At 33.2% G+C, this 13025-nt stretch overlaps 2 protein-coding genes across 4 annotated transcripts; one reads left to right on the forward strand and one right to left on the reverse strand.

Moving 5' to 3' along the window:
• The first annotated feature begins 357 nt into the window (after positions 1-357).
• LOC111278118 (uncharacterized) lies at positions 358-3850 on the forward strand. Its single transcript, XM_022864619.2, has 5 exons — positions 358-615; positions 891-1805; positions 2128-2328; positions 2843-3038; positions 3407-3850. The coding sequence occupies exons 1-5, from the start codon at positions 484-486 to the stop codon at positions 3595-3597; spliced, it is 1635 nt and encodes a 544-aa protein (XP_022720354.2). The 5' UTR covers positions 358-483; the 3' UTR covers positions 3598-3850.
• Positions 3851-5333: 1483 nt separating this feature from the next.
• On the reverse strand, positions 5334-9913 carry LOC111278614 (BES1/BZR1 homolog protein 4-like). 3 transcript variants are annotated; one of them, XM_022865227.2, is made up of 3 exons: positions 8976-9913; positions 5856-6619; positions 5334-5760 (listed from the first exon to the last, which is right to left on the reverse strand). In XM_022865227.2, the coding sequence occupies exons 1-3, from the start codon at positions 9189-9191 to the stop codon at positions 5757-5759; spliced, it is 984 nt and encodes a 327-aa protein (XP_022720962.2). In that variant the 5' UTR covers positions 9192-9913; the 3' UTR covers positions 5334-5756. The 3 variants fall into 3 exon arrangements, with proteins under 3 accessions (XP_022720962.2, XP_089621001.1, XP_022720960.2); XM_089764875.1 differs by lacking the exon at positions 8976-9913 and adding an exon at positions 8425-8836; XM_022865225.2 differs by lacking the exon at positions 5334-5760 and having other exon boundaries at positions 5852-6619; positions 8976-9835.
• Between the last annotated feature and the right edge of the window lie 3112 nt (positions 9914-13025).

Raw genomic sequence — 13025 nt, forward strand, 5'->3', positions numbered from 1 at the left:
TGAAATTTTTTGATAATTTATTTAATATTTAAGAACAAAATAAATTTATTTAGTGTACTAAAGAAATAAAGATAATCCAAATAAAAATGTTGCCATTACCATGGAGTAGAGTATAAGTAAAATAATGAGTGTGGCCTAAGGAACAGTTATAAAAATCATTGTAAAAATTCAATAAAAATTTTATTAGTAAAGTTTGTTTTTTTAACTTAATAAAGCAACGGAGAATTTTGGTTATACAAGAAAACCTAATAAAGACAAGTTTTGAAGGCAGCTGAAATCCAACCTTCTCTTTCTTCAATAATTAATGATTAATGAAGTAATCCACTTTAAATTCAATGATGAAAATAATTCTCTTTTAATCAACTGCACAAAAAAAAAAAAAGATTTTTTCCTCTTTGCAGCCTCTCTTTCTATTTTTCTATGTAAATGGGTTTCGTTTATGCCCTTTTTTAGCTAAAGTATTTAATTAAATTTAACAACTTTATGGAGGGTTCCAATCAAAATCCGGGCTTTCGTCCTGATTCCAGAGTTCCAGAAACCCAGGTTTTGGATTCTAGGGTTTGTTCTTTGTCCCTAAACGAGGATAGCGGCAATCAGAACCCCAATTCTCTCCGGGTGAGTCTTTGAAATTGTTTCTGTTCTTTGAATTAGTCCTATAATCTTTCGATTGAGAAAGTATAGGATTTTGATTTTGTTTTCCTGCTTTTTTTTCTTGGATTGTGTAAATTTTACGTTTTGATTATGCGTTTATTTTTATTCATAAAATTCGTAAGAATAATGAAAAACATGTATTTTTTCCTTAAAATTCAAATATTTGGGGATATTTCTGATTTGGGTGTTTTTCTTTTTATTTGATGATTATTTACTTTTCCCTTTTATGTTAATAATAGGATGATAACCTGGGACTTGAAAGATATGATCCCCCACACAATGCTAGTTTTGAGAGTCAAGGAATGAATGTTTCTGGAGAACGTGATAATAGGTTACCAGTGCCAACTAAAAGTATGGAGTTGAATGATGAGGAAAAGGAACTTAAGACAAGCCACCAGAAGCTGGGAAAATACTTCTTCTATGACTCACCTCTTGCTGAAGATACTGGGGTTTGGATACCGGTCTCAGTTCCACCAATGCTAGAAAGTGATCATGAAGAGTGGGCAAGAGGTTTTCATTCCAATGGGAGTTATTTCCCTGAAGGTGACATGGGATGGGCTGAGGTCCTTGGGGAAGAAAAAGAGTTGACAATGTGGGATGTGATAGTGGAGATGATATTTGCTGCACGTGGGAAAGTAAATGCTTTCACTTCTGGTGATATTCAAAGATGTGGCATTTCATGGCTATCAAGTCATTTACTTGAGCAAGCTTGGCAAGAGATGGCTCAGACACTAACTGAAGCGAATTTTGGTAATTTGAAGGAAATTCTTGAAGCAGAACCACCAAAGTGGTTGGCTGACAGTGCTGCGTCTGCTTGTATGCTTTGTGGTGTGAGGTTTCACCCAATCATGTGTTCTAGACACCATTGCAGGTTTTGTGGAGGAATATTTTGTGGTGAATGTTCCAAGGGAAAGAGTTTAATGCCAGAAAAGTTTCGTGTTGGTGATCCACAACGTGTCTGTGATGTATGCTGTGTGCGGCTTGAGTCTGTCCAGCCATACTTAATGGATCAAGTTAGTCGTGCTGCTCAGCTGCCAACCCATGACCTGACAGACCTTAGTACTTTGAGATCTTGGGTTAATTTTCCCTGGGGACAGTCCATGGAACATGAAATTTATAAGGCAACAAATACAATTCGGGGTTATATTACTAAGGTAAGAATTGAGCTTTGAGGCTTACTTGTCATTGATTAGTTGTTAACTAGTAAACAAGTTTATGGTTTTGCATTAAATTGCACCTTGCTGTGATTATATATTGGGCCTGTTATTCTGCTAGTTGCTTTAGCTTGATTATATATTATGTCATGCACCAAAAAAAAAAAAAAAGAGCGAGACGCTCATATATTTGCATGTTGGAGTGCCAAATATACAGAAAGGAATTGTAGATATGTTTTTGTACAAACAATTATTTCTTTCTTCTCTTTGAAATTATACTTAGACTTTTGGTATTCTCACCCTTTTCGTTTTCACTGGCTAGGTTGGTTCTTTGAAACCTGAGAAATCAATTCCAGATGCCATTCTCCGAGAAGCAAAAGGCCTTGCCATACTATCTGTTGTGAAAGTTGGTGTAATGGTTACATACAATATTGGTACAGGACTTGTGATTGCTCATAGAGAGGATGGCTCCTGGTCGCCACCTTCTGCTATTTCTTCATTTGGTGTAGGATGGGGAGCTCAGGTGAATACTTAAATCTTTGTTCTTTAACAGCACATAGACTAAACTTTACCTATTGGAAATTCATATCCAAGAAACTGGAAATGGTAGCATACAACCATATCTTCATCCTAGTAAAATCCTATACATTACTCTTTCGAGATCACATTCATGGAACAAAATCAACTTTTATCAATTTTTCAAAAGTAAAATTGTGTTGATGATTCTAGCTTCTCTCTCACTGGTACTCCAGTCTCCGCTCATAAGGATCATTTTTAGCTTTGCAGCTTTTTTTAATTAAGAAAGGATAAAATTTTTCGTTGTTTATTGTTGTCCAAAAATAATTTATTTACTATTCCAAAAATTTAAACGAAGACATGCAAACGCTGAGCTTAAACTTTAGTATTAAACCACAGAGTCTTTATTTGAGCCAAGGGAACTCAATTGGGATATCTGGACAGTGGGATGCAATGGGCCAATCTTGTGAAATTAAATTCTTTTTCACTTTTTTCCTAACTATTAAGGGTTACATCTGCAGGCTGGGGGAGAACTGACAGATTTTATTATAATCTTGAGAACAAATGATGCTGTCAGGACTTTTAGTGGCAATGCACATGTTTCTATTGGAGCTGGTTTGAGTGCAGCTGTTGGTATTGTTGGACGAGCCGTGGAAGCTGATGTACGAGCTGGTGATGGTGGTTATGCTGCTTGTTATACGTACAGCTGCAGTAAAGGTATCTGTCTCATCTCATCTGAGGTTTTTTATTTTTATTTTTTCTGTTATTGTAGTTGAATTCAATTCAGTTGCATATTTGTCTTAGTGATTTTTTAGGATCTGTCCTTGTATGATGTTGAATATTGATTAATGTTGTCTATTTTCCCACACATGGTGCCTTGTCCACTCTTTTGATTCTTCGAAGTTAAGTATTACTGGTTAAGTTTCTTAGGGTTTAACGTCTGAGATCAACAACTGCATCCTACATTATTCCCTGCAGACAGCAGCCGCCACTCCCCATAATACCTTGGATCCTATGATTTTGTTTCTTTGCATTCTTATTGTCGCTTTTAATGCTCAAATTTTAATTTATGCTTTAATCTGTAGGTGCTTTTGTTGGGTGTTCACTCGAAGGGAGTATCGTCACCACTCGCAGACAAGAGAACTCCCGATTTTATGGAAGCCAGTCCATAACTGCATCAGATATACTTCTCGGGTCAATGCCTCGGCCACCTGCTGCTGCCATTCTCTATCATGCACTTTCTGATCTATATAACACACTTAAGCTGAGTTCCTGAAGCTGGGAATCAAACTAGTATCTTCTAGATTCGGTATGAAGAAGGCCAATGGAGCATGAATCTTATGTACATTCTCTGTAAATCATCTATTCTGATCTTCCGTACCACCATTCTTTGTCTGTGTAAAAGATGATATTGGTAATTGGATTGTCTTCCGAAAGGGAAGAACATGGATGGGGAAAAATTTGAAGGAAAATGGAAAGACTGGACAAAAATTAAAAAAAAATAAATAACTTAGCATGTTAATGCAATATATATGATGAAGAATAACCAGATGAACTTCTCGCGATTGTATATATATTCTATATTGTTGAATAACATTCAAATTATAAAGAAAACAGAATAAAGAGTTTGAAATAAATAATGCAATGTATGTGATGAAGAATATCCAGTGACTTGTGAGATTTATGAATACCAAGCTTTGGAAATAAATAGTTCGTGTGCAATCCTCGAATTCCATACTTCTGTCAGGAGCAAACCAGAAGCCATGTACTATCTGTGAAAACCAAGTTGAAGATTATGGCGGTTTTTTCCTTTCAACTTGCTGGAACCCCGACTATGCTGATTAAACAACACACCAGACAGGCCACACCACCATTGATAAAAGTAAAAGGATAGAGAAAGGATAGTGTGATTGTTTTGTTCTGCTGCAGAGAAATGATTAACAAGGCAGCACTATAATTGCATTACCACCACCCAAAATTATTTTCTTTCTTTGACCATTCGCCTGGAGGCCACAATCTTGAGACGCCAATGAAGTTCGAACAACCATCAGGGGCATAAAAGCATTTACCCTGATGATCTTTTTAGGCTCTTCAATTTTTCTTGTCAAGAAAATATCTATGTTGGCTTTGCTCTTAAGTGCTCAAGATAGATCAATGGGTCTTGACATTAGTTATTGGATCAACACAATGCAGTAGGGAAAGGGACAAAAGGAGAAAAAAAGCAGGAAATTAAGAGAAAAGGAAAGGACTGAGTGCTTCATGAGACTCCACCATCTTTGTTTTCTCAAACATCATCATTTCGATTAAGCTTGCTTTATTACCATATAGTTATGATGCTTTGTGTGTGCACATGCAAGTATTTGAGTGTGCAATCATCAAAAATCTATGTTCATTACTGTTTTCTGAGCATCTCAAAATTTTCTCCACATAAAAGGGCTAATGAAAAGATTGCTATCATCATTGTTTGATTAACTTAAAAAGATCCTGGAAATCCAGGAATGAAGTTTATAAATGTAGTGTATTCGAAGAGAATTAATTCTGAAAATGGTGACGCAAAACGACTCTGTGCTGATGCTGCGGTTGTTGGTTGTCTCTAAACATTCTGATGAACATAAATTCTTTTGATCTTTTTGGGATGCCCTTTCCCTGATCATCTTCGATAAATGCTCTGATCAGACTAGGCCAGGTATAACACTTCAACTTGTCATCACTTTGATGAAATGTTTACATATTTCAACAAGGACATGCCTCCTATTGATTTGTCTGAACCCAAACCCCAATAAAAGGTCAATTGAAAAGCAAATATTTTCGAATTTCACTGTTGGTGACCAGTTTTATTTACCTGGTCATCTCACTCTGCATGTATGCTTTGATTTCTTCACTTGGGTTTTTGAGTTGCATTTCAGAAACAGTGAATTCGATGAAAGGAATAGACTTGCAGATTGAATGGTGATAGAATCAGAAGAAACACGTCAAAAGTCCATACAAACACTAACAGAGATGTGTAAGAACTTCAGAAGCAATAAGAAATCTCAGACATTTAAAATCACTTCCAATCACAAAACCAACAATCACACCAAACAGCCAATACCGTTGGCAATGCTGTTACTAGAATTTCTGTTTGGAAAGAAAAATATGAAATGGATGAATGAACTGCAAATTAGGGGCAAATTCACAGTAAATAGCTATTTATAAATTAATCTTTTGTTTCTTCTTTTGCTTGAAAGGAGAGATTGGGTGGGGGATGGAAATTGGAACAGATGCTTCTAATCACTGTATTAACTCCATAGTGTTGCCAACCGAAACATAGAATCTTAGATTTTGACATGAAATTTAACTCCTGCTCTAAAGGATGAAGCCAAATGAAGTCCCAAGGCGAATATTCTCACTCTCTTCCACAAGTGTTGCTTGATTCTCATTTTCTTCCATGAAGCTCTATCTGCTCCATGAAAGCAAGTCATTAGACAACAGAAGCAGCACATGAAGAATTATGCTAAATGCTGCATGCTTAAACCATAAATCCACCCAAATTACCTGGTTTTAGAATTTCCGAGGGTAAGTTCAAGATCATCAGCTACACATTCCTCATGGATCTTTTCCCCTTCCCAAGGCTTCACTAGCCCTGTTAAGTTACTGCCAAAGGCAAACTCAGCAGCAATAGCATCAGACATTGGAACATCCGATGTTTGATCAACACCTGCAGGAAATGCTGGTGAGCATGTGCCACTTTGCCCAGGAGTCCACATTTGTGAACCTCCACCTGAAAAAGCCTCATCTTTAAATCCAAATGGGTTTCGTGAGACAAGGCTATACGTAGGGGATGTTGGCCCACTTCGGGGTATTTCAAGTCTGGAAAGCCATCCTGAATCAGGAAAAACCTGACGGCTGGGACTTGGTGGAGTGGATGAAGGCAGGTAAGAATAGCGCTGCCCAGCCCAAGCTGAGCCAGCAGTCCTTTCATCCCAGTCATTTCTTGTTCGAGGAGTTCGAGAAGTTGGGGAGCTCAATGGTGGGGTAACAGGAGCACTTATGCATCCCCCAGCTATGAAGAGATGCTGAGCAAGCTTGGATGAAGTAGAAGATGAGCCAGAGGAAAGGTTTTTGAGCCACGGGATTAGGGAATTGGCATCAGCATTGCCATTGGCATTAGCTGTGTAATGAGATGAGGCCGGACTTGGGAAGGAAGATGAACCAGGACTAGGATTATAAGATGCACAAGGGCTTGGGTGATACGACGAGCATGGACTAGCTGATGCAGAACCTCCCACTATGTCCATTCGATCCACTGGTCTGCATCCCTGCAGAAATAGAAAAGAAAAAAAATTGGCTGTAAGTCTGTGACACAAAATTACTGAAACAGCTCTACATGTTGGAGCAGCAATGCCAATGACAAAATACACAATTCTCTGAAGACCTTTTCCTAACTTTCTCATGATCGTGGCCGAAACATATTCATGGATAGTAATCAATTTCTTGCAAGAAGCTAATCGTCCCAACAGTTTAACATCATTCCTTCAATCCTCTCGACAGCCAAAACAGATCAAACCTCTCAATGTCCCATGGGATATGGACCTCACTATTAGTATCTGTATACAATCAAATTGATGTTCATGCACATAGTAGCTAACACAGCAGCCATCATTACCACTTTAAGTCAAAGTCGAAAATAGAGATACTTCATTTTAATATAAGAAAAAAAAAATCAAATTGTTTCTCAGGCTAATCTTCAAGTCCCTAAAAGTTTACAGCTTTTACAAATGGCCCAAGAAACTGTCTTTTATAATTTTACTAAGACCAATCTTGCCTCAACCACTTGGCTTTAACAACAAAGACTAGAAAAGAAAAATGCATGATGAATTATGAACATAAAATTATTTTATAAATAGAATCTAACTACCAGTCTTCCTTTTGCCAAACATTACATGTGACATTTTTGTCTCTAAACCAAGGTTGTTAATATATTTATAAATATACATTAATTCGTACATAATAATATTACTAATAATATACAAAATCAATATAAAATACCTTCAAATATCAAATAAATAAGTTTAAAAATATAAAAAATAATATGCAAAATGAATATGCAATAATATATGGACTTATATATAATACTATTACTAATAATATGTAAAACAAATATATATAATATTTAAAATTAATAATGATAAATATAACATTAAAAAATTTTATTTTTATAACAAGTATTAATTATTGTTAAAATTGATAATTATATATACTTAATTATTTATTTAATTTATTATTTATATTTTCATTCATATATATAATTTAATACTAAACCATATAATAAAGCCAAAGAAAATTTTTAGATACTTTTATATTTATATTATATAAATTTATATATATGTAAATGTATTCATGCTTATATATGTTTTATTTCTTTTTTTTTTTACCAAATATGTTTTATTTCATTTAATTAATTCTATTTACACTATTATTTATTTATTTATTTTTAATTTTAATTATCTTTAAAATAATTTTTTACCCTTTAAATAACTAATTATAAAAAATTGCTAACTTAAACCCCACCTCCTCACGTGATGGACTACTCATTTTACCTACTTTCCACCTGCCACCTAATTAACCCATCACCTCCACTTTGTTCCTCCCTGACAACACATACAACTTTGACTAAAAGTACAAAAGCACAAAATTATGGTATTTGTGTATCGGTTTTAACTGAAAATGGCACTGGCCGGCCAGTACCAACGGTACCGAAACGGTATCGACAACTCTGCTCTAAACCATTCCTGGGGTCACATCTGATGGGAAAAAAAAAGGGCTTGGGCAACATGGTCATTGCAAACCAACAAAACTTGGTTAAAGAACAGAAACGAACGTCAAAACAATGGCGTTACATAAGCATTATACACCACGCTAACATGCTACCTCTTCCAACATGTTTCTTATAACCTTAATCAAAAACCCCACCGGCCCATCCCTACACGCTTTAATTCCTCCAAAGTGGAATCCAAGGATTCGATATCTCCTTTTCTCATTCATTTTCTATTAAAAAAAAAAAAGAAAAAAGCATTGCAAAGCCAATAATCCCGCAAAATGTTTGAAGGGAAAAAAATTTAACCTTAAGCGGAAATGACCAAAGTGACCTTCTTTGCTCCAACTGGGCTGATGACGTTTTTGGGAGAGGAAAAAGACGAGCGTGGAAAAGCATTTTTACGAGAAAAAGGGAAAACATCATCAGTTGCATTAAAGCAAAGTGCCAGCTTCAATGTCGCTAAGGAGAGGGATGGTGTCTTCGAGTTGACGGAACTACCCTTGCCTGAAATGCTACACTAGGTCGGTGGTAATGTTAAAACGGCACCTCTTTTTATGATCGACCAAGGGCATGATTGTCTTATTGAAAAGTAAGTTCTGATCAAAGCTGTCTGAACAAAGCTCCTTCGTCCTTTTGATTCACCGAGGCCGAAACAGAAACATAAACAGAAAAGAACGAATCTTTGACAACACCCTCCGTGCTTTGTGCTTTCCTCTTCCTTAACCGACACCGTTACAGTTTTAATCAAATCTCAACCGTTCATCGTAAAAAACACAGACAAGGCGCAGTCTATCACCATTCCATACCTTTATGCTAACATACGCATATAAAAAAAAAGGTTTTTTTTTTTTGTTTACCTTTCTGTAAGTGGTGCCGTCTTCTTCAACGGTCCAACCAGCTTCGTTGCAGAGAGCTTTCAAGACCTCGTTGTTGTCGCAGTGCTTCGGAAGGTTGTAGTTTCCGTACATTCGAAGCCCCGCGAAGATCTTCGCCGCGATAGCTCGCCTTCTCCTCTCTCTCCTCTTGTTGTTCTCCCTCTCCTTCCACGTCGGCATTCTCGTCCCTGACGTCATGCTTCAATACCCTCCTCGAAACAGCGTCGTCAACCTCTCTTTACTTCATGGAATTCTGTAGTATTATTTTCTCGAGAAACAAAAGGAGAGGGAAGGAAAAAAAGAGGATTTGGCGGTTTTCTTTTCTTTTTCTTAATATTAATTTTTCTGTATATGTTTTCATGGAGAGGGAAGTGTTGTTAAATGAACGAGGTTGTGGTGGGAGAGAGTGAAATTGGACATGAATGATAGATAAAATTACGAGGGAGCCACTCACTTATGCAAAGCTTTTGTCCTGGATCACGCACGGGGGTAGCACGTGTTTCTGCATTTTGAAAAGGAAGGAAATAAAGCAACGTTTTGAAGGCAAAAGCGTTTAAAAGCTAAGAATTGGATAGCAAGACTAATAATATGGGAGAGGAAAAAGAAAACGAAATGGCTTCAAGTTCTTTCTTGTTTTATCATAGAAAGAAAAGAGAGAGAGTGAAAAATTGGCTAGTTGATCTGTTGATGAGACATCACGGAGGCTATTGCGGCGGAGCCTTGGAGGATGCGGTGGGCAGGCTGAGTTTGACTGACTGTCACATGTGTCAGTGCTGTATTGTATAAATCCCTGTATGTTACTTGGCTGTTTTGCTCCTAAATTATACACTAAAAATCTCTGTATCTCTCTGATCTGCCACTAATGCTATGGCTTCTTCAGCCACACCCACGTCTTCAACTGATCATGCCCACCATGTCTGAGGCTAAGGGTGAAAAAAAAAATCAAAAAAATTGAAAATGATTTGAAATTATAATATTTAATTTAATTTAAATTGATTTTTTTGAAATTATAAATTTAGATATTAAATATATATAATAACTTCCAATCAAATTTAATGTAAAAAATTTTTAAAATTTAAGTTGAATTTATTATATATTTTTATTAATTTATATATATTAAATTTTTATAAAATAAAAATAATTATTTTATATAAAATTTATTTAAATATATTAAAATTTTTATTAAAATAATATATAAAAAATTAAAAAATTAAAAATTAATAAATCGAATCAAATTAATGAAATTTAATTTAAATTGATTTAAAAAAATTATTTAAATTAAAATCAAATTTTAAAATTTTATAATATTATATATTATCTAAAAAAAATTAAATCAAATTGACCCGATTGAAACTATTTTCATTTCTAACGCGAGGACACCACCAGGATGACCTGACTCTCGTCTTTTGCTTTTGGGCGTGAGTTGCATAATTAGGGACGCCAGGTGTTTCAACTTTGATAGGTCGCTGTTAAGGCCGCCCACCCTGTTCTGCATCGGTTCGCCACCTCCCTCAATCGGGCTTCTTTGATTTGATCCCTCATCCCAGCCTACCCTTAAATAAAAGTTTGGGCCACCAATGGATTCTACTATGAACCCAAGAAAGGTTTAAATGGGCTTTACTCTGCAAATAGCAGTCATCGACTTAACCGGGGGCCCAACTATCAATTCTTGAAAGCTAGGGCCACTCGGGTCCACTCCTTGGATGAAAGTCAACCATGCGTCACGTTTTGGCATCTTCTGTCCCCAAGTTTCAAAGTCTCTCGAAACTCGGAGAAAGAAGAAGACAATGCCCCCATAAACATAACAAAGAAAATCAAACCTTTCCCCAATTATTTTATCATTACATCAATTTCTATTCAAGTTTTCTAAGTTCTAACCATCCGTATACTGACCACGTGTTGAAGCAGACGTAATTAAAAATAAAATTATTTGATATCAATTTTAAGATTATTATAATAAATTAATTATTATAATAATAAAATTATCAAAATGATTTAATTTTAAATGATTTTAGATTATCATATTTAATAAAATATTATAAATCACTAATAATTTTAAATCATTGTATTTAGTATTATATAAAAAATAAATCATATAATATAAAATATTAAAAATAACCTTGTAAAAAATATATTTTTTAATATTTATTGAATCAATAATTTATAAAATAATTAAATATTATTTAATAGAAAATTTCAAAATATCAATCAATTTTGATAAAAGTAATTTCTAGACAATTATTAAATAAATTCATTATTTTTTAGCTAATACAAATTCATAACATAAAACATTTTTTAGAATAAACAATTAAAAAACAGATTTTTTTAAATTTAGTGGTTAGCTTCTTAGAGTAATGTTATCTATATCTTTCATAAAAGTAAATTAATTAAAAAATAATATTAAAAATTATTTTTTCATTGTGATAAAACTTTTTTATCCTTTAAGCTACGTTTGAATTGAGGGAATGTGAAATAAAGGAAAGGAAAGCAGGGAAAATAAAAAATATATATTTCTTTTATTTGGTTTATCATTTAAATTTTAATAAAGAAAAGAAAAGGAAATTGAGTACCCTCATTTTTCCTTAAAAGCTCTAATTTTTAATTATCTCAAATTGGAGTAAATATAAAGAAAATGAAAGGATTAAAACTTTTTAAATATAAAATAATTTTTGTGTCCTTATTATTTTTTATTATTTTTCAAAAATATTATTACAATATTGAAGCTTAGCCATTGATGCTACTTTTAAATCTTTTACAACTCATTTAACTTTTTTTTGTCAATAACTTCAAATTCTATAATTTTTTTATTTTTGCTTACGTCTTAATTTTTTTTATTTTGTTATCACTTTACAAATTTTAAATAATAAAAATAAAAGAATATGATTAAATATGTACAACGATAAGAAAATGTCAATACTTAAATAAATTTATGGTTAGTTTTATCTTAATATTAAATTTTTAAGTTTTTAAGTTTCTCATTTAGGATTAATTTTGAAAAAAAAATGGTGTAAAAATAATTCCAAACATACATTTTTTATGAATTAATTATTCAAAATATTTTCTTTAATTGAAATTATTTTTATTAATTTTTTAAAAAATTAAAATAATTAATATCAAGATTATTCACATGATAGATATAATTGGAGCAATATAATATAATATCTCATTTTCTTTCCTTTTCACAATTTAACTAAATAAAAGTTATGATCAACCATTTCTTTTCCTTTCCTTTCATTTCCTTTACTCATTTTGGCTATCCAAATATGGAAATAAATTATCACTTACCTTTAAAAACCTTTCTTTTCCTTTTTTTGTCCTTTTCTTTTCTTTCCTTTATTAGCTTCAATCCAAACATAGGATTAGGTTGGGAATCAAATTATTCATCAAGAGAGTGATCTTCCTAACCTAGTGATTTAAGTTCACCATCATGTAAGATTTCTAAATTGTTACTAAACAAAGTGATGTAATTTTTGAGCGTAAATCACCATGGTTTTTAAACGAATTATTTGATATTAAACATTTTTTTAAGGTGTGTTTGAATTGAATAGAAATGGTTATATCATGAATGATTCTCAAAGTATAGTGAGATATTCAATATGGAACGTGAACTTTAAAAACATTTAATATAATACATAAATTATGAATTTATTAATTAATGTGATACTTAAATGATTATTTATTTGTTATATGTCCTTATTTGAAATTAGCTACATTAAGGTTAGGTATCGTATTAGTTAACAAATTTATAATTTAAATGTCACATGAAATATTTTTAAAGTTTAAATATCACATTAAACATTTTACTTTAGCTTGAGTGTTATATATGATATTAATCCAATAAAAAAGTAAGCCTAACTCATTTATACTTTGTTGATGATTTTTTTTATTTTTGCAAAAGGTAACTCAAAATTCTCTGTTGGGAATAAAAGAAGTGCTAGAAGTTTTCTACAGTATCTCTAGTCTACAACTAAATTGTGGGAAAAATAAACTCTACCAAATAGGGATTAGCAGAGATGAACTCCAATCAATCCA

This window comes from Durio zibethinus, chromosome 8 (genome assembly GCF_047325235.1).
Source record: "Durio zibethinus cultivar Kanyao isolate XHJ-2024 chromosome 8, ASM4732523v1, whole genome shotgun sequence".
Lineage (NCBI taxonomy): Eukaryota > Viridiplantae > Streptophyta > Magnoliopsida > Malvales > Malvaceae > Durio > Durio zibethinus.